This window comes from Thermothelomyces heterothallicus (assembly GCF_042370625.1).
Source record: "Thermothelomyces heterothallicus CBS 202.75 unplaced genomic scaffold P884_scaffold_1, whole genome shotgun sequence".
Classification (NCBI taxonomy): domain Eukaryota; kingdom Fungi; phylum Ascomycota; class Sordariomycetes; order Sordariales; family Chaetomiaceae; genus Thermothelomyces; species Thermothelomyces heterothallicus.
In genome coordinates, this window is record NW_027192562.1 from 686,016 (window position 1) to 708,784 (window position 22,769).

General features: G+C 58.6%; 4 protein-coding genes across 4 annotated transcripts; 1 reads left to right on the plus strand and 3 right to left on the minus strand.

The window, feature by feature from the left end:
- Positions 1-1,124: 1,124 nt before the first annotated feature.
- Positions 1,125-5,691, minus strand: P884DRAFT_273852 (uncharacterized protein; the record flags this gene model as incomplete). Its single annotated transcript, XM_069442639.1, has 6 exons — positions 1,125-1,724; positions 1,782-1,953; positions 2,023-2,469; positions 2,541-2,878; positions 3,253-3,340; positions 3,416-5,691. The coding sequence occupies 6 exons, from the start codon at positions 5,689-5,691 to the stop codon at positions 1,125-1,127; spliced, it is 3,921 nt and encodes a 1,306-aa protein (XP_069301505.1).
- A 918-nt stretch (positions 5,692-6,609) lies between these two features.
- On the minus strand, positions 6,610-8,677 carry P884DRAFT_233811 (peptidase M24, structural domain-containing protein). Its single transcript, XM_069439895.1, has 3 exons — positions 8,206-8,677; positions 7,325-8,137; positions 6,610-7,266 (listed from the first exon to the last, which is right to left on the minus strand). Exons 1-3 carry the CDS (start codon positions 8,405-8,407, stop codon positions 7,043-7,045), a joined length of 1,239 nt encoding a protein of 412 aa, XP_069301506.1. The 5' UTR covers positions 8,408-8,677; the 3' UTR covers positions 6,610-7,042.
- A 781-nt stretch (positions 8,678-9,458) lies between these two features.
- On the plus strand, positions 9,459-12,018 carry P884DRAFT_288558 (SNF5-like protein; the record flags this gene model as incomplete). The annotated part of the gene is made up of 2 exons (XM_069443960.1): positions 9,459-11,526; positions 11,668-12,018. Exons 1-2 carry the CDS (start codon positions 9,628-9,630, stop codon positions 12,016-12,018), a joined length of 2,250 nt encoding a protein of 749 aa, XP_069301507.1. The 5' UTR covers positions 9,459-9,627.
- A 465-nt stretch (positions 12,019-12,483) lies between these two features.
- P884DRAFT_233818 (uncharacterized protein) lies at positions 12,484-22,214 on the minus strand. Its single transcript, XM_069439896.1, has 8 exons — positions 21,871-22,214; positions 21,748-21,795; positions 21,619-21,661; positions 20,203-21,558; positions 19,803-20,143; positions 15,277-19,747; positions 12,748-15,221; positions 12,484-12,664 (listed from the first exon to the last, which is right to left on the minus strand). The coding sequence occupies exons 1-8, from the start codon at positions 21,926-21,928 to the stop codon at positions 12,645-12,647; spliced, it is 8,811 nt and encodes a 2,936-aa protein (XP_069301508.1). The 5' UTR covers positions 21,929-22,214; the 3' UTR covers positions 12,484-12,644.
- Positions 22,215-22,769: the final 555 nt, after the last annotated feature.

Here is a 22,769-nt window from a genome sequence, read left to right on the forward strand (position 1 = left end):
AGTAATGTTATGCCACTTCATCAAATGAGTCCTCGAGGCTATCGCGTCCAGTCTTCTTCCCTCCGCCCCAGCCCGGGCGTCGCCGCCCGTGACGGTTGAACCAAGGACCGTCGATGGCCAAGTGAAAGACGAACCGCCGAGGCGGGGGGAGCTGAGCCAAAAAGACTGGAGGACCGAAGAAAAACAATCGGAAAACAAGACCCCTGCCACCTGCATGAAAAAAAAAGGCCCAATCTCAATCCCTCGAGTACTTTAAACCCAGTGGCTTACCAAGAAAAGCCCTATAAACTCCGACTCCGACTCCAGGGCTCATATCCCACCGCCCTTCCGCCCGCGCGCCCGTCTGTGAAGGCTCGAAACAACACAACAGAAGGGGGGAGGCGGAAGGAAAAAAAAAGGGCGGGTTGCTTGATTGAAGAATAACGCTATTGGCACAGGTTTTAGGACAAACAAAGAGGAAAGGCTGAAAAAGGGATTCGCAAGGTCTCTCTCGGCTGCGCTGAGAGCCGAGACAAGCCAAGGCACTCATCACATCATATATATATATATATATATACCGCTTCTTGCCTAGTTATTGGGCTGGAAGCTGACGAGATCTCGATGCCCCCGGATCGCCATGGTTCACGGAAACGCGACCATGACGTAGATAGATACCACCAGCTTTCGTGATGACGCTGGATGCGAGGGGCAGAAAATCAGAAGGCTGATGTTCCCTGGTACACGGAAAGAGATGACCGACCGCGCTCTGATATCGTAGGCCCAGGACGCGGAGAATGTAGTTGTGTGCTGTACGCCAGCCCAGCTGATGTGACAGCGCTTCAAGCTGCCGATAGCAGCACGTTCGTTGTGCAAACATGGAGCGGCGCTGCGACAACCGGCGCAGTGTCGTTGGATAGAAGCCGTAGCAAGTCTCGCCATTGAGGCTAGCGTCCTTCGCGCGCGCGCGTGAGAGAGAGAGTGAGTGAGTGAGTGAGAGGCTCCTGACTTGACTGACGGAAGATGTCTCCTGGTCAAAGTCGGTGAAGAACAAACAGCCTTCATTGGGACCGCGGTGGACTAAAAAGCAACAACCCCCGAGACCTGCGGAGGTCTCAATCCCGTCCATTCCCGAAGTGACCGGATCACTACTCCATCTCGATGGGCCCCGCATCGCAGCCCTCGGCTAGCGCCTTCTCCCCATCGCCGCCCGCGTCGAGGACGACCGGCTCATCAGCCGGAATAGCGGCCGCCTTGGTCGGGGTGGCGGGAATGCCACCGTTCTCCATGGGAGCGCTCTGCTCTAGGGGAAGCGGCGCAGTGGGAGACTGATCACCATGGACGGGCGTTTTCTCGCCCTGGGTCATGGCAGGGACGTCATCCGTAGTGGCGGGCGAGGCCGGGCTCTTTGCTGCGTCAAGTTCCGCGGAGCGGGGGTCGGGATCGACATTGGCCGAGTTCTCGGTCCCGGCGTCTGGCGACTGTGAGTTTGTGAGGCTGGGAACCATGGCCGGGGCATCCTCAGGATCGGCCGAAATGGCGGCCTCTGTACCGGCGGCCGGGTGCACGGCGGGCTGATCGGAGGTGGACGACGAAGCCAGAAGCTTGCGGATATGGTCGCTTATCGCCTCCGCCCTCGCGAGGATGGCCCGCAGGCTCTGCTGGTCCATCTGGCTCAACTGGGTACTCTCCAAGTGGGTGGGTTCGGCGCGTGCCATCAAGTCGATCACGGCCGGGTCCGCTTGGGACTTGAAGAGGTCAGTATTACGTCGCGTCAAGGAGTGAGGCGGCGGGATAGGACGTACGATCATAGCATTGATGAGAGCGGTCACGCCATCATCTCGGGTGCTGCTGAGCTGCGCTAGGTTGAGAGCAGCCTGCTGCTCCTCGAGCGACCTCTGTTCCATGGGGAGAGGCGGAGGGATTGCGGGAGGAGCGGTCGCCTTCTTCTCCTGGTCGGCGCGTTTGCGGTGGACGCTTAAAGATGACCTGTCAGTTGGATGTTGCCGAGCCGTCACCTAGGAGTAGTATTCGGGGGAAACTCACCGGGAGAGAAAATCCAGTTTAATGCCCTTCTCGGAGAGCCGCACGGTGCGACCAAAGGTCTCGACATCCCTCCAGCCGCTCTCGTCCTCGCTGTCGTCAAAGTCGATCTCGATGTGGCCATTGTTGACGTAGCCGCGGGTGAAGGTCGGCTTGATGACGGGCGCATCCTTCACCTTGCGGTACTTGTGGGCGGGGTGAAGCAGAGTAGGGAGAGTCGCGAGGAGGCTGTCGGTGTGCAGAGGGCACTTCCAGGTGCGCAACACAGGCGGGTACGCCAGCGGGGGGTCCAGACAGTCCATGTGCCAAAAGAGACCGCAGGCGCTGCAGGGGATGATGGCCCGGTCCGAGGCGGTGCCCTTTTGGCAACTGTGGCAGATGACAGCGTTGCCTTCTCCGTCACGCAGGCGGTGCAAGTCGGGGACTTGGTCTTCGTCGTTCTTCTTTCTCCTGCGGCAGCAGTCAACAGGCTGTCCAGATTCCAGATTGCACAAGCCGAAACAGGGATGACAGATACTTACCGAGTAGGCGGCTTCACAGTGGTCGTGACCTCCTCGTACTCGCCATCGGGGCCGGTTCGGACACCCTCGAAATGGTTACGGACGGGGGCCGGCAGGCGGAAGGCGCTCGAGTTCCTAGCTTCGAGCTTCTCGAGCAACTGGGCAAAGGCGCCACGGTGGAGCGGGAGCTGTGTAGGGTCGCGGTTGATGCGACACACGTTGCAGAACCACTCGACGGGCATGGCGTCGTGCCTCAGGACCGGATCGACGCAGCTGAAATGGAATGACCGGGTGCAGCCATCGCAGCAGAGGAGCTCGCCATTGCCACCGCAAGACGAGCAGTAGTCGTCGTTGTCATCCTGTGGGCAAGTCAGCAACAATCTCTCAGAGAGTGCGAGCCGGAAAGGGAGCTCGGCATGTTTCGGGAATGGTGAAAAATGGCAGCTCGAGCTGGGCGAGGGGAGATTTTCGCTAACAGAAATTGCGCGCCATCCCCCGGTTTTTTTTTTTTTTTTTTTTTTTTTTTTTTTTTTTTTTTTTTTTTGGCTCAAGCCGGAACAGAGGAGGGGCAGGTTACGTGGAGAAGCTAATGTAGAAGATGCACTTGCATCGCCAACTTGGCTCCGTTACAGGTCGAGCTGATGAAAAGAAGAAGAAGGAAAATAGAACAGGACGAAGAACGAAGGACAAAAAAAAACAAAAAAAGGGGGGGGGGGTAGAAAGCATGACAGACCTCTCGTGCGGCATTGCCCACCGGACTGCTCCGCTCGCCGCTGGGACGAGGAATGCCTGCAGACGGGCCGTTCTTCTTCTTCATCGGTCTAGATAGACAGAAACCGTCAGCGAAAGAACAGTGATAACGAAAAGAGAACATTGCGCGCTTGGGCAACACTTACGAGTTCTTAACTCGAAGGCCGGTCCTGGGCTTCTTGGCCGCCCGGAGAGCCGGCGTGCCAGCGCGCGAATTCGCCGCGGTAGAGGCCGCCTCGGAACCTTGGAAGTTGGCGGTTGTCGGCGATGCCTGGTCCTCCAGATCATCGTGTGTCCGCTTGAGCGACGAGCGGGTGCTGCGCCCTTCCCTGACGGGGGCAGGTGTCGCGCGGGCGGGTGCGGGAGCCGGCCGGGAGCGCGATGCAGGCGCCGACGCCGGTGTGGCCGGTTTTTCCGACTCCTCGGCCTTCTCCTGCTTCGATGCAGGCTGCGGAGAGCCCCTCCTGACGTGGCTGATGGGGAATTCGGTGCTCGTCACCCTGCGTGCCTGTTGCCGATGGCGCAGGCTCGGCTCGTTCGGGTCAAGCTTGCCCACCTTGGTGGCCAAGACGAGAGCCGGCGTGCCGGACTTGGTACCCTTTTTCGAATTGAGATTTGGAAAGAGAGGCGAGTCCACGACGGCGGGCATCTCATAAGCTGGCTCGTCGGCGGCAGGGGATTGCCGCTGGGAGGGCTGCGACGGAGTAGCGGCGGCGGCGGCCGGTTGCTGCGTCGTGGTGGAGGTGGAACCAGCGGGCGAGGGTCGGGAGGGCGACACGTTCCGGCTCTTGCGCGGTGCGTTGGACCGACGCCGCCTGCCTGTTGTGATTGGCTGGGGTGAGGCAGGGCTGGTGCGCGAAGGGGGGGGCTCGTCGAATCCTTGGTCATCCCGGCCGTCCTCCTGGATCCCCTCGGGCGGCGTCAATGACCGGGCGCTCGAGAGCGACGAAATGCTCGACACCGAGTGCGCCCGCGTGCGCCTCCGCGAGGGCGTCTCTGCATGGCCTTTGCCGTTGGTCCCGCCGGCGGCCATCTTGGATGCCACTGATGATGACGCTACTGCTGCTGCTGGGGGTGGTGGTGCTGGTGGTGGTGTCGCCTCCGGCTGCTGCTGCTGCTGCTGCTGCTGCTGCTGCTGCCTGCCGGATTTGCGCTTTTTGCGTGGAGGGAGCTGGGGCTCGGGCTCGGGCTCAGGCTCAGGCTCGGGCTCGGCGGCCCGCTCGGCTTCCAACCCAGCAGTACCGGCGGTACCGGCAGTACCAGCAGCAGCAGCAGCAGAGTCGGCCGGTCGCTCCCTCTTCCGAGACTTGGCGCGATTCTGGTCCAGGCGCAGGCTCGAGACGTCGAATTTGACGAGGTTGCCGTAGGGCGCCTTCTTGGGCTCCGGCGGCGTGGCTGCGCTGTCGGCGGAGCGCGGCGCAAAGTGGTGGAACGCCTTTCCGTCTTTCCTGCCCTGCCTCTTTTTGGCCCGGATGCGGCGGGCAAAGTCTTCCAGTTCGTCGGCGTTGGCAGTCTGTAGAAACACCTTCTGGATCATGTCGAGAAATTCTGGGTTGGATGAATTTTCATCGTAGAGTGTGCGCAGGGCCCAAGCAGTGGGGTACCGGAAATGAGTGAGCGCCTCGTCAACCGCAGCCTCCACCACCTTGTCGACCAACTCCTTGGAATTAGCCTGCCGCGCGGCCGCGCTCGCGCCCGCCGCCGGTTGCTGCGATGGTACGATGCTCGCCCGTGAAGCGCTCCGGCGCGTCCTGCCTTTTTGCCCCGATGCGCCCGGTGCCCACTCCTCGTCATCCGTCTCGCCGGAAGCGACGGACCGGCGAGGACGCTGCGATGCAGCCGTCCTGGACGGCGCCCTCTGGCTTTCCTTGTTGTTGGGCCCGCCCTCTCCAGCGCCTCCAAGCCCCGGCTTCTCCTCGTTTTGGTCCACCGTCTTGCCGTCATCGTCCTCCTCCGTCTCGTCCGCCTCCGTCTCGTCTTCCTCGGGCGCAGTAGCAGCAGCAGCAGCAGGAGGAGGAGGAGGAGGCGGAGGGGGAGGGGGAGGGGGAGGGGGAGGTTCCCGGACAGCAGGTTGCCTTGCCTTTTGCTTGACAACAATCCTGCGCACTTGGGTGCGCTCGGGGGTGGCAGCCAGGGGCGGCGCCGTCTTCTTAAAAAGGCCAACCTTTGGCAGCGTCCCGAGCGGCGCCATGTTCTCAAACACGCCCTGCCGCACAAGGCCGTCATCCTGATAGCTCGCTTTCACCTGCACTGGAGGCTCGAGCCAGCGTTGCATGAATTTTTTCTGTCCCTCGTTTCCGCTCGTGCCGTTGACCGAAGCCCTCGACGACGAATCGGTCGCACCGTTGGTCGCCGTCTGCGGACTCGAAAAGCGCGATCGCGTGGCCCGCGTGTTGGCCGAGGGTGTACTGTTCGCCGACATGGCGAGAGTCAGGGTGCTGGTAGTAGCACCCGGGGCGCCAGAAGATGCTGCTGCAGCCTGGCCCGCGGTGGCCCCCTTCTTTGACCGAACCAACGATCCGTCTTCGCGTGCCTGCGCAAGCAACGTTAGTCTCGCTGCAAGAAAAGCAAAAGCAAAGAGACTCTAGATACGTACCGTCCTGCCGTCCTACGACATGGATCCGGGCGAGAATATGTGTGATTTGGGTGGTTTTGCGCGTGGTGCGGCGTGGTGGTTGGAAAAGGGTGCGAGAGAAGGAGGCGTAGGGGAGAGCGAGCGATCTGAGCTTTCCTTTGGGGGGGGGGGGGGGGCGTACCGACCGGGGGGGGCGTGGCTGCTAAGCTCACAGCGTGTGCCGCGTGGTTTGACCCAAAACCAACACCGACAGTTGCGGGCTTTCGTAAGCTGTTACTGAGGTACTGCTCAAGAATACCGAGTCGTATAATTTCTTTTCTGGATGGTCAATCCCGCTGATTTTGACGTTTGGGACGACTCGCGCTAGTTTTAATGGCCGGATGCCCCTGAGTACGCGTGAAAGCGTGAAATTCCCCCGTCGCGACGCGCTTACCGCTTTTTTCCTCCTCCCCTTTTATCACTCTCGCCAACCTTAGAATGACGGAACAAAAATTTGGCAAGTGTGGAAGTGAGAAGTGTGTGAGAAGAGGATAGGGGGTGGGTTGGATGATGGCTCGAATATCGAAACGGAAGTGGGATGTGCTGCGGGAAATGCAAGAGGAAAAGGAAGCGGAAGGGGAGGGATCGAAAACAATCGAGTTAGGGATCACCCGCCTCAGGGGATGCCTCCTGCTCTGCTATTATCAGCAAAAACCACAATAGCAGAACAATGGCTTTAATGCGTGTAAAAGCTGCCCACAATGCATGATCGCACTTGAATAACCAACTCGATGAACGACCGCAGGCGATTCCCGCCCAAGGGCGGCTTCGAGGCTACATACCGGAGAAAAACAAGTCACCTCTCATGGCCGATCCGGAGCAGATTCATCTGGTCACAATAGCTAGCACCATGCTATGTTGCCCAAAACTGTGTAAAGGCCAAGCATTTTTTTTTTATTTCCTCTCCCCCTCCCGCAGGACAGAGTGCGTTGGGAATCTGGTTTAAGGATGGAGCGATAAGCCGACTCAGGCGCACTGCGCTGAACAACTCTTCACCCAGTTGTCTCGTCCGGCAATCGATTGGCCGAAACTGAGAATCCACCTCACAACTTGAGCAAAGATTGATGGAGAACCGCAAGGAGAAGCCCATGTCGACACCAAGGATCATACGAAGAAGCGCCGCTCCCGTTCGATCCGCCTCGATCCGCCCTTGCAGCCCTTACTCGTCATCGCTCTCTTCCTCCTCGCTCTCTTCCTCCTTGGCCGCCTTCTTGGCCGCCTTCTTCTTCTTCTTCTTGTTCTTGTTCTTACCCGTGTTCCGGGCTAGCGGCTGCTCCAGAATCTTGAGGATCTCCTCGTCCTCAATCTTCTTGTCCGACTTGACCTTGCTCAGGTCCAAAGCCGGCGGGCCACCCAACTTGGTGATGCCGTTCTTGGTGATGGCTGCGGCAGGATTAGCATGTGAATCTTTGTCTCGTCAGTGTTGAAGAATCGGACTTACCGATAGTGGTCAGCAGCCTGGCCACGGGAGCGTTGTCCTTGTCGCCCGTAACCTCATACTGGCGGAAGACATTCCCACGAACGCACTCGATGACACCAGACTTGGCGTCGCGCTCGTCGTCAAGCTGCCGCAGGCTGAACGGGAAGGTACCGAACTTCTTCTGCACCTCGGAGAGGATCTTGCGCGAAGTAGGTCGCTTGAGGGAATACGTGTTGGTGGTACGACGGTGGAGGGTCGTCCGCTGCTCGAACTGCTTGACCTTGCCCGACCCGAGACTGACGCCCACCTCCACGCCCCAGACCTCGCCGACGGCGGGGACGCCCTCGCCCTTGGTGTTTTCGCCGGGTGCGATGACGATCTTCTTGTTGCTCTCGATCTCGTTCCGGTCAAAGAGCCACGAGGTAGTGCTCTCGACAAGATTGCAATCGTACGCCTGCGTGACCTTCTCCAGGAGGCTGGTGATCTTGGCCTGGGTCGGGGGCTTGGCAGCGGCCGCCTTGGCCTTCTCCTCGTCGGTGCCCTGAGCCAGAAGCCCGGGAGGAATCATCAGCCGCAGCAGGACCTCGTTGGCATAGTAGGTCGCCAGGAGCAGGTCGGCTGTCCGGCCCTCGATCACAGTCTGTTCCTCATCGGCCTTCCTCGCCAGGACGGTGTCGCACACGATGGTGCCAAACCCGTCGATCTGGGCGCCCAGCTGGATCTTGACGGGCTCGCCAGGCTGAAGCTCGACAGCGGCCTCCTTCTCATCCGACTTGAGCGGGGTGTAAGGAGTGACAAAGGCAGCAGGAGAGACAGTGGTTGGGTGCGAGAAGCCTGGAGCGCCACGCATTGGCAAATCAGCGAATGGCCGCAAATGGAGGGAAACCGGGGCTAAAAGGTACCCTTGGTGATCTTCTTGCCTCGGAAGACCTTGGAAATCTCCTCCTCGATGAGCTTGTCACCCTGCTCGCAGATGTCGACGACCTTGCTGCCAGCGACACAAAGCTTAGACACCTCGGCCAGGACCTTCTCCGAGATCTGGCCGGCAGTCTTGTACTTGGTGAGGGTGTCGGGGTTGTTGAGGGTATAGTCTAGCACAGACATCAGCGCCAAGCTCACGCAGGGACGGCGAGAACGGGGCAGAGTCGGACTGGGCCAGATGCAGGAGCTGCGGGAGCAACCCGAGCAGAATCCGGGCAGACGGGCGGTGACGGGAGCGTGGACGGGTTAGACTGGGAGGACGGGGAAGCTGCAACAGCGAGCTAGGCAAGCGAAGGGAAAGAGTTGAGAGACTCCGGGAAGAACACGGGCGTTTCCGTCCACTGACCAATTTGTTGCGATTCGGCCGCCATCTTGACTACTTGAGCTATATCCGAGCGGGCGGCGTTAAGATCAATGAGATTCCGGATTGTCCAAGGGGAGATGGCCGCAGCGGGGAGGGGAACGGGGGGCCCAAAAGGTAGGAGAGCGACAAGCTGCGGGGATGCGTGACGATTTTGAGCTTTCTGCTTGTTTTTTTGTCAAGGCGGGGGAGGGGTTTCTAGGTTTGTGCTCGGGGCTCCGCTTTGCACGAGCTGCAAGGACCTGCGAATAAGCTGCTGGCACAAATAGCCTAGTAATTATGAATGTATGTAACATACACAACAAGTTGCAGTTCATTCGATCTGTTTGCGTGGGGCGGTTCCAGCGAAAACATCTCGACAACCGGAAACGGCGGATTACTCATAACGAAAGAGTAACGAACGTGCGATATCCATCCGGCTGTTCATCTTCTTTGAATGTAGCTCGGTTTGGGGATGAGGCCACTGTTATCAGTTTTCGTCTTCCTCGCTTCCTTTAAGGTTTGGCTGAGCTAGGTAGGTGCCTTGAGGCATTCAGGCTTAGTCTTGCGGAATCCGCAATCCGTAAGCTAGGTAACGACTCGTAAAGAAGCCGCGTACTTTGGACGTCCACTCGCTGTAATCTATGTAAGGAATACAAATACCAACTAGCAAGGAACTTCGTAGTTGGTCAGGTAGTGTGCCAGAGTAAAAGAAACCTGGTACGTACCTGGCTGACCCACGCTGCTTATTATCCCATTGGCCAGTCGCGCTTCGACGTTTCTTCTAACCTTTCGCGCGCCCGTCCCTAGGCCGGCCTCACCGTGAACTTGAGGCCCAGCAGCAGCGCATCGTCGCATCTCGTCAACCGCAGCAACAAAATCCCGATTCACGCGACCCCAACGTTTAAGGCAGCGCGCATCAACGGACCCGTCGGCTGCCCGGTTGCAGCGGCCTCTCATTTCTCCCCCATCTTATTTCTTCCCCTCTCCTCTTTCCTCCATCATGGCGGCTTCGCAGGTGTCCGTGCCATCGGCCGCTGGCGGCGACGGCGACGGACCGCCATCTGCGGCACCCACAAACGCCGCCGCATCTTCGTCTATTCCTTCTGCAACAGCGCCGGCGATTTCCGGCGCTGCACCATCCCAGCCTGCCGTCACCCAGGCTGATTCGACCACCACGCCGCCGGTTCGCGACAAGGAGGCGCTCAACAAGGTCGTCGTCGAGCGCTATCAGGTACACGATTGGATACACTCGGCCGCCCTCAAGGAGGCCCAAATCAGACTCGAAAAGGATACAAAAGATTTGCTCGCTCGCGCGAGTGACTACCGGCAATACAGGGACTTCTACGCCGCCTATCCATCTCGGCTCTACGGGGAGGGCTATCGCGGCTACGGCAACGGCTACACCGAGAACGGCACGACAACGCAGATCATCTACCCGTCGCAGAAACCCCGCCCCGGAAAGAGGACCACGCCCCCGCTCAAATTCTCCAAGAGGGACATGAAGAAGCAGGCAGAGCAGCACGAGGAGTTGGTGCCCGTCCGGATAGACGTCGACTGGGACAAGATCAAGCTTCGCGACACCTTCACCTTCAACCTTCACGAGCGCCTCATATCCGTCGAGCTCTTCGCTGCGCAATTGATCGAGGACATGGGCTTGAACCCCGCTACCGATAAACCCGTTTACGACCAGGTCGTGCAGCAGATGCGCGAGCAGCTCAACGACTTTTACCCCTTCGCCTACTCCGAAGAGGACGCCCTCGACCCTGAGCTCCCGTATTCGGCCTACAAGAACGACGAGATGCGCATTCTCGTAAAGCTCAACATCACCATCGGCGCCCATACGTTGGTGGATCAGTTCGAGTGGGACATCAACAACCCCATGAACTCCCCGGAGGAGTTTGCCGCCAGCATGGCCCGCGACCTCTCCCTATCGGGCGAGTTCGCAACGGCGATTGCCCACTGCATACGCGAGCAGGCCCAGCTCTTCACCCGGAGCTTATACAGCGTCGGACATCCCTTTGACGGCCGCCCAATCGAGGATGCAGACCTTGTGGCTGCCTTCCTCCCCACCCCCTTGCCTTCCGTTTTCAGGCCGCAGCAACAGGCAAAAGACTACGCGCCTTACCTGTACGAGAACACAGAAGCCGAGCTGGAGAGGACCGAGACCATGTTTTCGCGCGAGCAGAGGAGGCAGAAGCGGTCCATCAACCGGCGCGGCGGTCCTCAGCTGCCGGACCTGAGGGAGAGACAGAGAACGATTCGGACGTCCATCGTGTCTTCGGTATTGCCGGGTGCAGCGCCAAACGTTGAGGAGAGCCGGCTCTTCAAGAGGACGCTGGGCAGCGGCGTGACGGGCAGAGGCAAGAGGACGGCCCGCGACGGCGAGCTGTCCGACTCCGAGGACAGCGACGACTCCACCCCCGACTCGCCCGCCATGTCGCAGCTCCAAGGCACTGCCAGGACCAGGGGGATGCGGGGTGCCGCCAGCGCAGCTGCTCAACGCATGGCGAACCTGGGCCGGTCAGAGACCCCCGAAGCCATCGTTCACCATCATGAAACGCGGACCTCCCGTCGCTTTGGTCGCGAAGCCACCCGGGAACAGACCGAAGAACCGCAACAACACATCGTCACCCTGCGCGTCAACCCTGCGAGGCTACGAAAGCTCATGCGCGACCTTCGAGCCCGACAAACACCACACTCGTCCGCCACGCCCACCCCAGCCCACCAACGAGCCCCAAGCGCCACCGCACCCGGCTCCATGGGCCCTCCTTCCACCCCCTCCGCGTCTAACCAACAGCTTCCGCCGAAGCCAAACACCGCGCCATCTCTCCAAGGTCAAATAGGCCGTGTCCCCGCCCCTCCACCCGGGCCCAACGGCACATCCCCCAACCAGCCACCGGTACGCGCCAACTTCTTCCCCCCCCCCCCCCCCCTGGGGCGGGGGGTCCGCCCCCTTTCTCCAGCCCCTTATTGAGAGCAAAGAAGTTTGAAATAATAATAATAATAAAAGATCAGCACTAACAACAAACTATACATCCAGCCCCCTCCCCCCGAATGGCTAACATCCGCCCTCGCCACGCTCCTCAAGTCGTACCCGAACGACTCGTTCGAGGCCATCATGCGCTACTGCGCCATCAACACCGAGACCAACTCGTTCGTCTCCCTGCCCCTCGCCCTGCAGCCGGGCGAGCCGATCCCCGCCAACATCCAGTTTGCCTGGCTACCCCGCATCCGGTGCCGCGACTGCCCGGGCAAGTCGTACACCGCCGGGCCGGATACGACGGTGCAGAATTTCGAGGTGCATCTGAAGAATCGCGCGCATCGGGAGAGGGTGATGGCGAGGTTGAAGGGCATGGGAGGGGGAGCAAACGGTGGGGGAGGAGGAGCGTGAGAGCCTGGTTGGGGGGGATGGCTCCGGGAGTTCCGAGAAGGCCGGTCTGGTGGGCCCCTATGTCCCGGGACAGGCGGACAGGGGGATACGCTCGGCCAGGTCTTGGGACGTGTTGGGATTCTTCCGGTGTAATGTGCTTTTGCCAGCCGAGTTTTGGCTCCCCTGACCCATCTCCCCCGGGGGAGGGGAAGAAAGAGGTGAGGCGGGGTTGGGATATGGGATGTATAAATTTGGTTGGATGGGCATGAGCAAGTAGGCGTTCTTTGCTTTTTTTCAATTGTTACATTACAGGTCAGCGTGGAGGAGATTTCGAACTTGGAACAATACTTGATGACGCAGAGAAGAGGTGCACGTTCCGCTTCGGATCCAATACTGTGCACACAGCGAGAGCATGGAGGTAATTAGAGCAAACCAGACGCTCCCTGGTATCTGACTTGCCTAGGACTCGAAGAGAACTCTAGAATCCGCATTGTATGTACCAAATTCGCCGGCAGCAGCATACATACATCCGCCATGTGAGCTTAAAGACGAACAGGAGATGCAAATGAGTACATACATGGCAATATGTTTCAGCAATCGAAGGATATCCACACGCTTTGGCTCGTCCTCCCCCTCCCACGACACATTCAAGCATAGGCCGCCCAACCTGCAGAGCGTTTAGCGTTTATCCCACCGAAGGAAGAGAAGCGGGAAAGTTTCGGACGGCAATATGGGAGGGAAGAGACTTACCGGAATACAAGACCGCCAGGTTCGACACGCTCGTCGCCTGGTTGATCAGGTCGTTCACCGTAGCCATGACGCTCAACGTCCTGCTCAGCTTCTTCTTGACCACCTCGATCGCGCGATCCGCCTCGCTCGGCTCGTTGACCGACTTTGCTGCCTTCTTCTCGCCCCCGGCCCGGCGGCTCACGTCCTCGCCGCCCTCGGCCCCCCCGCCGCCGCCGCCGCCGTCGTCGCCCCCGCCGCCTTCCCCGGCGCCGCGCGCGTTCTGCAGCTTGGCCATGCGCACGGGCGAGATGGACCACTGGTACAGCGTGTCGTGCCGCAGGCTGTCGAGGATCGTCTGGATGGACGCGGCCTCCTCGCGCAGGGCGTCGAGCGTGAACTCGCAGCACCGGCGGAAGACGCCCTCCGTCTTGGTGATGCCCATGCCGTCCACGATGTCGCGCGTCAGCCGGAACGGCACGAGCTCCGGGACGGGCAGGACGCGGCCCATCTCGAACGCGACGCCCAGGTCGATGTGCACCACCTCGCCCGTCTTGGTGTCGAGCAGGATGTTGTGCCCGTGGCGGTCGCCCAGCCCGAGCACGTGGCCGAGCATGGAGATGGCCGCCGTCGTGCGGGTGTAGGCGGTGCGCTTGTGGAACCATTCGTCCGGGTCCGGGAAGTATTCCATGAAGAAGTAGCGCATCACCGGGTGGAACCGCTCCGTGACTTTGCGGTATACCGCGATGCGGGTCTCCGTGGTCTTGGTTTGCGCGTTGGAGATCTCTTTGCGGCATTGCGACCCCTTGAGGTCTTTGGGGTAGTACCTCTCGTGGGCGGGCATGAGGTACTCGTGAAGGGGGATCGTGTTGGAGACGAACTCGATGAGGCCGGATGAGGAGGTCAAGGGGAGCACCTTGTACGTTCTGACGCCCAGATTCCGCTGTCTTGTCGTCCGGTGAAGCTTGAGAAGCTCCGAGACGGCGGCGAAGACCTGCTCCATGATAGCGTCCTGGCGCAGGTCGTCGTTGCCTCCCTTGACGAGCTGTTTGAATCGCTGGCCATTGGTGCCGATGGCAGTGATGATCTTCGGCGCGCTCACGCCCGAGGCAATGGACATGTCCGGCTCGAATTTGTGAATCATCGGCACATGCGAGTAGTCCTGGCTCGCTGACAGCTCTATCTGCATTGTCGGCGGTGGTATGGGGTACTTGGCAAGGATATTCAGGAAGCTTTGTCCCACTGATGAGTTCTTGATCGCAACCTTGTGTCCGGCTTTGTACCGGTTAGGATCGCGGTCCATGGCGAGGGCGTGGTAAGCTCTGCTCGTCTGGTCGATGGCCGGCCAGATCCTGGACACCGCCTCCGACTTGGTGAGCGCCTTAGCCACCCTGTCGGTTGCCTTCTGGCGGGAAACCGCCACCTCATCCTCTTTGTTGACGCGGGTCCTGGCGCCGGACCAGATGTGGTACATTCCGTGGTACGGGTGGTCGACACAAATGCGGTAAACCAGATCGATCAAGAGCTTTTGGAAGAGAACCGACTGATCCTGCAGCCGCGATGAGAGCTGGTTCATTAGGGGCGCAAACTTGCGGGTCGGGACTTTTCCGATGTACTTCTTGACAGCCTCGTTTGAGACGTCCTCTTCCGACTGCTCCAGCCAGAGGGCCATGAAACGCAAGGCGTCATTGTTGTGCTCGTCGGAGGCCGCGAGCGAGAGCAGATAATTCTCCAGGCACAAGCGAAGGAATTCAGATCGACTCTGTTCGACTCGCCGGAGCTCCTGTTGGTCGAGGTCTTGCCACTGTCTTGCCTTGGCAAGATGGCTCTGGTACCGGTTCCTGTGCTGCGAGTCCTTAGAGTTGGCGATCAGGGCCTTCAGTTGTTCGACTTCTTCGTCTTTGCCCTTCTTGAGATTCTGCAGGCGTGCTAGATCTTCCAGGCTATCGGGATTTTGGAGCTGCTCATCACAGAATACGGCGAACTGGTGGAACACCCGGCCGGCCTCCTTTCCCTCGATCTTGCCCCTCAGCTCTTTGAGCGCGGGCTCGAGATACTTCTTTTGGATACTGTCCGGGCTTTCCAGTCTGGCAACCGAGACTTGGTACCCGATCTTTGACAGGAGATCCGGCCGGCTAACCGGAACTGTCTGCTTCTTCAGGGACGAGTCTTTGTCGATGGCTTGCAGCATCCGGATCGAAGTAATCATCTCTCCTTGGTCCCACAACGAGTTGGCAGTCTCCATCCTGATAGCAGCATCGACGCTGAGGCCCAATGACTCGCTCGACCGAATGAGATCGGTGAGCGTTGTCGACAGATTCAAAGTTTCCTGATGAGATCGGTGGAAGCGGAAAATATTGGATGAGAGCAACATTCCACGAATTTGGACAAGGCGAGCATCTGCCGGAGTCAGTCTCGCCGCCCTCAGCCTGTGATGCTGGCTCCACATGCTCAGTGTCGTTTCCCTGCACGACAGGAGCTGGCCAACATCGGCGTATCTGTCATCGTCAGCGTCTGTTGCCAGATTCCCCCGCTAAGCGGAGAAGTTCTCACCTTCCACTCATCATCCACTTGGATCGCTTTTCAAAGTCCTGCAGCGCCTGCTCTAGCTCAGACTGATCGGAAAGATTCAGCACGTCGTCGAGTTCCGCCAACGCTGCCAGTGCCCCAAGCTGGTGGCGCAACGTAGAGCTGTTGAGACTGCGGCTGGTGAGATGACGAACGGTGCTCCTTAAACCGTCGTGAATAACAGCCCTGACAGCGTCAATGTCGGGGGCTTGATGCATGCTCTGGTAGGCCTTGTACACCGTGACAGCCCAGTTGTCGTTGGTTGACGGAGCGGGGAGGTTCCACATCTCGAGCCTCCTGGCCGTGGTGAACGTCCCATCTAGCGAGTCGGAAGAGCCGTCCAAGCTTTGCTGGGCCTGGAGCAGGGAGTTTGACAAGCCGGCGAGACCGAGGTTGCTGAGGGCTTTGATGAGAGCTTGGCCATCCTGTCGCGAGGCCGAGTCCCTGCTCCGTAAGTGGCTGTCGTACTGCGCACCGCGGAAGGCGAGGCTTTTGCTTCCGTCGTTCTCGTACTCCAGACGAGCCACGACGGTGGATAGAGAGGCTTCCTGGTTGAGGCCGTAGTACGCGTCCGGATCGTCGATATTTTCGAATATTTCCAACAAGACCTCGCTGGAGTCTTCAGCCCTGAGTGCAGAGGATCGCCGTGAGCCCCTGGATGACTCGGAGCTGGCAAGCTCGACGAACAAGAGAGCGACCTTGAACATGCCACACCTCGTGGCAGCAGCTGCCGCGCTAGACAAGTTGACTTCCAGCCAGTGACTCCGGTCCGCGATCGAGGTTTCTCCTGGCAGAGGTTGGGTCCTCAGATAGAGGATAGTATTGATGAGTAGCTTCAAGTTCTCCTTGGCCGAATCAGACGTCGAGTTCAACCACTCTTCAAGCGCCGCCGAAAGTCGTCGCTTGACTCCTTGTTGTTTGTCCAGTTGGTAGGTCAAAACGAGATGAACAACAAAGGGAAACGCTCGCTCCGCAAATCCCTTTACCTTGCTAAGGATGGGCGGAAGCACCCTCAATGTCACAATTTCGGGCACTGACTGGGCCAAGAGCGTCGCGAGTTGCTGCGACCAGTTTGGACTCTCCAAATCTTTGGCCGAGAAAACCTCCTCCTCGGAAACCGCGTCCACCTTGTACTCATCGGACTTGGGTGTCCGATAAGGATCCCAGTTGGACGAAATCAGCAGCGGCTCGGCAAGACTCTGTTGGCAAGCGCCGAGAAGGTCGTGGTTGTCGTCGCTCACGGCGTCCGAGACAACGGTACGCAGAGCAGCCTCGGCCAGGCCAGCCGTGAAGCAGTCGCCGCTGACGGTGAGCGCCTCAATCAGGTTCAATAACCCCTCTTCCGACCCGCCAATGTCCAACGAAAGCCGGCGGTACTCCTTGAGACGAGACTCGCGCAAGAGCTCGTCTGGAACCTCGCCGGATGCCGCAAACGAGCGGCCGAGAACCCGCCCGGCCCAGGCGAGGTACTCCCCGCTCAATCGCTGCGAGGCGCAGCTCTTCCACACTACGGCGGCGTGGCTCAATGCGTCGTCGTCAGTGCCGATGACATCGAGCTGACGGGATGGCGGAACCTTGAAGATCCCGCAAAGCATGGATAAAGCGACATCTCGTGCTGGCTCGTTTAGGAGCCGGTTCTCGCGATCCCAATCCTCCAGGATCTCTAGGAGCAGGTTGCTCTCGTGGGTTCCCTTTTCCGCATTGCCCGAAGCTCGAATCTGAGCAGCGGACTGCGTGATGGACTTGAAAGCGAGCTTCTGAGCTTCGTCCTGGAAAGCAGGGGAATCATAGCTGGCTAGGTATTTGGAGAACCACGAGTGGAAAAGCTGGGCCTTTGTCATGGTCGCTTTGAACTGGCTCTCCTGAGTCGTGCTTGACTGGCTTGACTCGAGGAAGACGCGAAGGTCCGCTAGAATAGAGAGGGCATAGCCGGCAAGGAATGACGGAGTTTGCCTGAGATGATGGTCTCCTTTCATGATGAGGTATTGAGTGACACCCAGAGCATCATCGGCGCACTCGGGGTCAACCACAAACGCTCGCAGGGAATGAAGCAGCATCTGTATGGGATATGCCGACGTCGCATGGTTGCCGGCCATACATATGAGGACACGGATCTTGCGTAAAACCGAACAAGCGTGCAGTGGACCGAGCGCTGGGTGTATCGTATTGAGCAGCTTTCGGGCCACGAAGACGACAAGAGCAGGGGTCCAAAGCGTCTCGGGCTCGTATGGCGTCCGGCTGCACAAATGAAGGATTTCCCTGGGCAGGTACTTCGCCCTGAATGTCGGCTGTTGATTCGGAGGGAGAGCAGCAGGAAGATGCCCAAGCTTCTTGATCTCCTCCATGGTGTTTGCGGCGTATGAAAACCGCTCGTCTCGCCGGAACGCCTTCTCGATGGGGTCTTCCTGGTCGAACGTGTCAAAGAAGGTGGCTATGATGTCGGCAAAGTTGAGGTGGACGTTTGCGAGGAATTCTTCCTTCCCAAGAATTTTCCTGAGCCGGCTCTCGCCAGTCACGTAGTCTGCGCCACCCGGAACGCTTATGTCGTGCGCGATGCTATAAGCAATGATCTTGGTAAAGCTCTGCTGGACCAGTTGTTCGGGGGTCAGACCCAGCGTTTGCGCCAGCTCAAGCGCTTCCCTCTCCTGTCCGCGCATGAACATGATGGCGGCAGCCTCTGTTTGGGCGTGTTGGAGGAGTTCGCGGAGGCTCGTGAATCCGAATATGTTGAAGGGGATCTCTTGAATCGAGCCGTCTTCGAGCCAGGTATACAGCAACTGGGGCGCGAAGAGTCTGAAGAGCTCTTGGGGCCCAGTGAGCTGTAACGTGCGCGAGATCCTCCTGTAACAACTAGCTGCATACTCCGCTGACTGAGAAATCTTCCCCGGCGTCTCGAAGATGTGGTAGATGCACCGGCGCAGGAGAGTGGGCCATCGACAAGCAAGTTCTGCGAGAGCGAAAAGTCGAAACGCGATCCCCTCGGTTACCCCTGGATCAGAAGGTAGGTTGTGTAGAATGTCGAGAAAGATGTCGTCGTGCGTCTTGAGGACGTACAGCCCGAAAATCTTGGGGATATGGCGTCCGATAAAGTATTTGATATCCATGGTCCCCTCTTGCAGAAGGTTCATGAGGGTAGATCGACAAGACGGCAGGTTCAGGGTGGAGGCGTAAGTTGGCTTGACCTCCAACAGGTGCAGAAGCAAGCTGCAGAGGCGGATTTGCGCGGCTGGCGACAGCGAGTTGTTGGGTAGCGAGACTTTCACCAAGTGATGGTAAAGATCCCCCGCCATGACGTAGATTTCCAGGCTTTCATCGGTACACATGCTGATGAAACTATCCATGGTGTCGAGACAGGTGCACAACGCCACTTCACAGCACCAGAACTCGTACCTGCTGACCAGTCGGGCTGCGGTTTCCAAGATTCTGATAGCGGAATCAAGGGAAGTTATGGCGTCCGAAGTGAAGAGTTCTCGCATGAAGAGCCGGCAGGATAGGAACTGCTCTTTTGGAAGTTCGACGAGCTGATCGACAATGGACTCCGGGACGCGTCCAATCTGGCCATCGTCTAAGCGTATAGCGTCGACAAGGTGGATTCGTAGAGCGGTCTCCAGGTAAAAAGCCTCCGGTGTATGAGACAACAGTATATCCCTCCTCGGTAGGGTTCTATTCTTTGATGATGAGCTGTTTTGGCTTGTTTGGGATTCAAAATCGTCGTCAATATCGACGGTATCGGGGTTTCGCAAGGAGGCTTCTCGGCGGGAGCTTTCTTGTAGCGCTTCGGAGAGTTTCCCGAAAAACTTGAGCAGATGCGGCCTGTCTCTCTTCAACGAAACCAGCTCCTTCTCCGTAATTGGGGGGATGTAGGGGGCCGACAACATTAGAACCATGTCAAAGAGATTCTCTCCCGGGGGGGCGTTCAGGATCACTTTGAGGGTGGCATCAACAATGCCGAATAAAGTGCTTTCGAGATCCCTGGACGCGGACGAATTCAGGTTGGCGAGTTCAGGAAGCAGGAGAGCTCCAGTAAGGCACGCAAGAACAATGCTCTGCAGTCGCTCGGTAGAAATGGGCATTGCGCCTTCTCCCCCCCGCTTCTGCCATGACTCCGCCAGCTGATGCAGCTCTTCGATCTTTGGGTAGAGCAACTCGAGTGCCACTCGTCTTGCTGCATGCGACCCGGATGGATCGGTAACCTGAGGGGCATCAGCCAGCTGCTCCTCGGCCGAGCTCGTCGGGCCGGTTGGGGGAGCCGCGTCCTCCTGATCCAGGAGGAGCAGGTACCGGACAAAGTGATGGATTTCTGCTTGGCTCTTCCAGAACTGGGCAATGGGCCCGCCAAACAACTGGAGAGGCGCTGGCATGGCGAAAGCTGGAGCCCCGTAGCATGCCTTGAGGAGGTTGCTGATATCATACGGTGTTGCGTGCCTGGCGTGAAAGGAGGCGTATGTCAATTCGGCTGCAGGGCAAGTCAGAGCAGTACTATCCCTGTTGCGAACCGGGGAATTACTCACCTGGACTCCATCGCACAAACACCCAACGGATGATGTGGTTCGAGGTGGCTTGACTCGCGTTGGGGAACATGTTGTTGCGAAGGCGAAGCAGGGTGAGCATGAGATTGAGGGATGAGTCGACCAGCACTGACGGACCGCTGATGTCGGCGGTCGTGACGATCTGGTTGACGTCGTCTGCGAGCTCGTGCCTGGGCACGAGTCTCGCCTTCAAAATGGAATTGAGGAGGACGCACGCAGCACGGCTAACGGGGGGTAGAGCCAAGGCCCGTACACCAAGGTGCCAGAACTGTCTCCAAGATGAGCTGAGAGATGCATGTCGTGATGCCTCGTGCGCGGCAAAACTTTGCTTCGTTAGCCTCACCGCGAACCAAAGTCGGCGTCGAGATGCTCCAGCACTCACCCGGAACAGGCAATCATCGCCCAAGACGCCACTGTGCCCTCTTTCGCCGTAACGGACTTTGATAATTCCGCTATGGTCTCAACAATATCCTCGAGTGAAGGCTCCCGCTGTTTGAGGAGGAACGGCAAGAGCTGCAGAGCGGACAGACGGACGGCAGGATCCAGTGATTTGAGCTTTTGGAGCATCCTGTTAGAACTGCCGGCGAGGCGACGTCTCTTCCGGGCCTGGCCATGATCGGGGTTCTGCTGACTGTGTTCTCGCTGGGAGTACCGCGAGTATGCGGCTTCCAGGACGGCAAGAAGTTCAAGAAGGGCCCAGTTCTGCTCGCCCGCCTGGTCATAAGGACGGAGGCTAAACACGGCGGTGGATGGGTGATCTGCGGGTAACCGCATGCTCGTGAAGGTCACGTCGTCCAGCTGAAGCCGGGCGCGGTCCTCCCGTTTGGAGTAGTCGGACCACAGGGACTCTAACAAGTCCTCGACGTCCTGGAGAAAGGTCTCGCCGACGGCCTCTCGAAGCAAGCCCTCGATGTATACGTGCATGGCATAAATCGTCTTGAGCATCTCGTCGCGGACAGAGTTGAGCAGAGCGTCTCGTGACGATGCACGGGGCTGCCACCAATACGAAACCAGGGGGACTAGACTGATGACCAGCCTTTTGGACAGCGTGATGTCTTCGGCCTGGGTGCGTTGGAGAACGAGGTTGCAGATCGAGAAGGCTACCTTCTGGAGCTCGCCAATCTTCATCTGCCGGAGTTGGAAAATGTGGAGCACGACGTTCGAGATTCTGTCCGCCTTTCTCGACACTGGGGCGTTTGGGGCGCTTACGAGCAGGTTGACGCATGTCAGGAACTCGATCGCGACCTGGCCCCCGATTTGACCGGACCCCTGCGACAGCGCAACAGAGCCGGACCGTGTGGTCGCGCCCGGCGCCGGAGAGGCGCGAGATGAAAACCCGCTGTCCCGGTCCCCAGCTTCGAGGTAGCGGGACAGGGCGTCGATGCAAAAGTCGACGCATGTGTCCCAGGAGTCGCTTATGGCAAGGTTCTCGACATTGGCCGGGAAGTCGAGAAAGGTACCGAGGGCTTTGACGTAGTCAGTGAGCAGAGGAGCGATGTAGCTGTCTTCGGGTCCCGGGAGAATCTGCGTGATGTGGTCGACAAGAGCCTTGCCCGTCTTGCGCTTGACCTTGGCCACCCCATGGCGGACGGCCGTCCGCAGAGCCTGGGCACACTTTCCTAGCCTTGCAGCAGATTGCGGTGACTTTTTGGTGCTGAAGTAGGTCTCCTTCTCTAGGAGAGCACAGCTGAACAGGGCCTCATAGAGAGAGTGGTAGGCCTTGTCGTCGAGTGGATTTCTGGCAGGGTCAGCGAGCGAGGCGAGAAAGGGGGGTCGGCCGGGGAAACCAAGCAAATACCTCGTCGTCCCACGGTCAACGGCATCAAAGTAAGCGAGTAACGCTGGGGATCAGAGTTTGGTCAGCTACACGTTTCCGACATTGAAGACGTCCCAGGGCTCGTGTGCTCATGGAGAGGCTGCAACTCACTTGCGATGGCGTCCGTCCGAGTCTTGACTTTTCCATTGGTGAGCTGGGCTGTGAGGTGTGTTTCGCGTTAGAAACCTGACTACTGTCTTGCTCGGACCAGTATTCAATTGACGTGTGACCTACTAGCGAGCTGTTTAAGGTTGATCGTGTCACCACCGTACGTATGTGGTGGCGGTGGCATTTTGCCTTGTTAGTCTGGAGAGGGACCAGCCGTGAAGGCTGGTGATCTTGAGGTTTACACTTGGATTGAGCCAGGTTATTGGTCTCGTTGAGCGATCCGTTTGTGTTGCCGAGAAGTAAACAATTAACCGGTCTGGTTTCATAGGTCAACAACAACTAGGGCCTGTCGAACGGCTTTAGCACTTTTCGGAGAGCAAGCAGTGCACCCGAGTAGAAGTGTTGATGACGGGAACCAGCCTCCCTAGAGCACTCGGGTTGCCGAAACAGAAGGTCGAAAGTAAGCCCGGAATCCAACAAGGCACTGCTGCACTGGGTCGGAAAAGCAACCGCGCGCAACATGGGTGTTCTGTCAGGCCTCAGGCTCAGGCTCAGGCCTTTTTTTTTTTTTTTTTTTTTTTTTTTTTTGGAGCTATTTAGCTCTGGGATGGGAACCAGGAGGAAAGTTGGACAGCATCGACTGGGTACCCAGGACTGGATGGTCTAAAAGATAGCACCTACTAGTAGTTGGTAGTTGGTAACCTGAAAGTTCTTTTCCTTGTAAGTTTTCGGGTTCAATGAAAGTCCTGCTGTGGTTCCCCGGCTTCAGCGCTCGGAAAGGCTGCCTGCCGCCTTTGTCTGACTGAGGAATGGGCAACTGCCCGAGTCCGTTTACTGGTTTCTCCTCCTCCCTCCAGCGGGCGGGAGCCCGGGTAGGAAGGAGCTATGACCAATACTCAGCCCGCAGCATTAGCACGCTGCAGCCAGGGCAAAGCCGGCCCACGAGCCGTTCAGAGCTCAGAGCTCCACCGTTGGCACTTTACACTAAGTTAGCTTGATCCATTCCGCATGGGCGGCGGCAGAAC

What these genes read in the sequence shown, in the direction of transcription:
- P884DRAFT_233811 (XM_069439895.1), bottom strand. Translation starts at nt 8,407, where the DNA reads ATGTCTGTGCTAGACTATACCCTCAACAACCCCGACACCCTCACCAAG. An exon ending in AGGCAAGAAGATCACCAAGG is followed by an intron (nt 8,138 to 8,205) that starts GTACCTTTTAGC and finishes GTGGCGCTCCAG; the next exon opens with GCTTCTCGCACCCAACCACT. An exon ending in CAGGCTGCTGACCACTATCG is followed by an intron (nt 7,267 to 7,324) that starts GTAAGTCCGATT and finishes ATCCTGCCGCAG; the next exon opens with CCATCACCAAGAACGGCATC.
- P884DRAFT_233818 (XM_069439896.1), bottom strand. Translation starts at nt 21,928, where the DNA reads ATGCCACCGCCACCACATACGTACGGTGGTGACACGATCAACCTTAAA. An exon ending in GTTGACCGTGGGACGACGAG is followed by an intron (nt 21,559 to 21,618) that starts GTATTTGCTTGG and finishes TGACCCTGCCAG; the next exon opens with AAATCCACTCGACGACAAGG. An exon ending in CCTGGCGGTCTTGTATTCCG is followed by an intron (nt 12,665 to 12,747) that starts GTAAGTCTCTTC and finishes AACGCTCTGCAG; the next exon opens with GTTGGGCGGCCTATGCTTGA.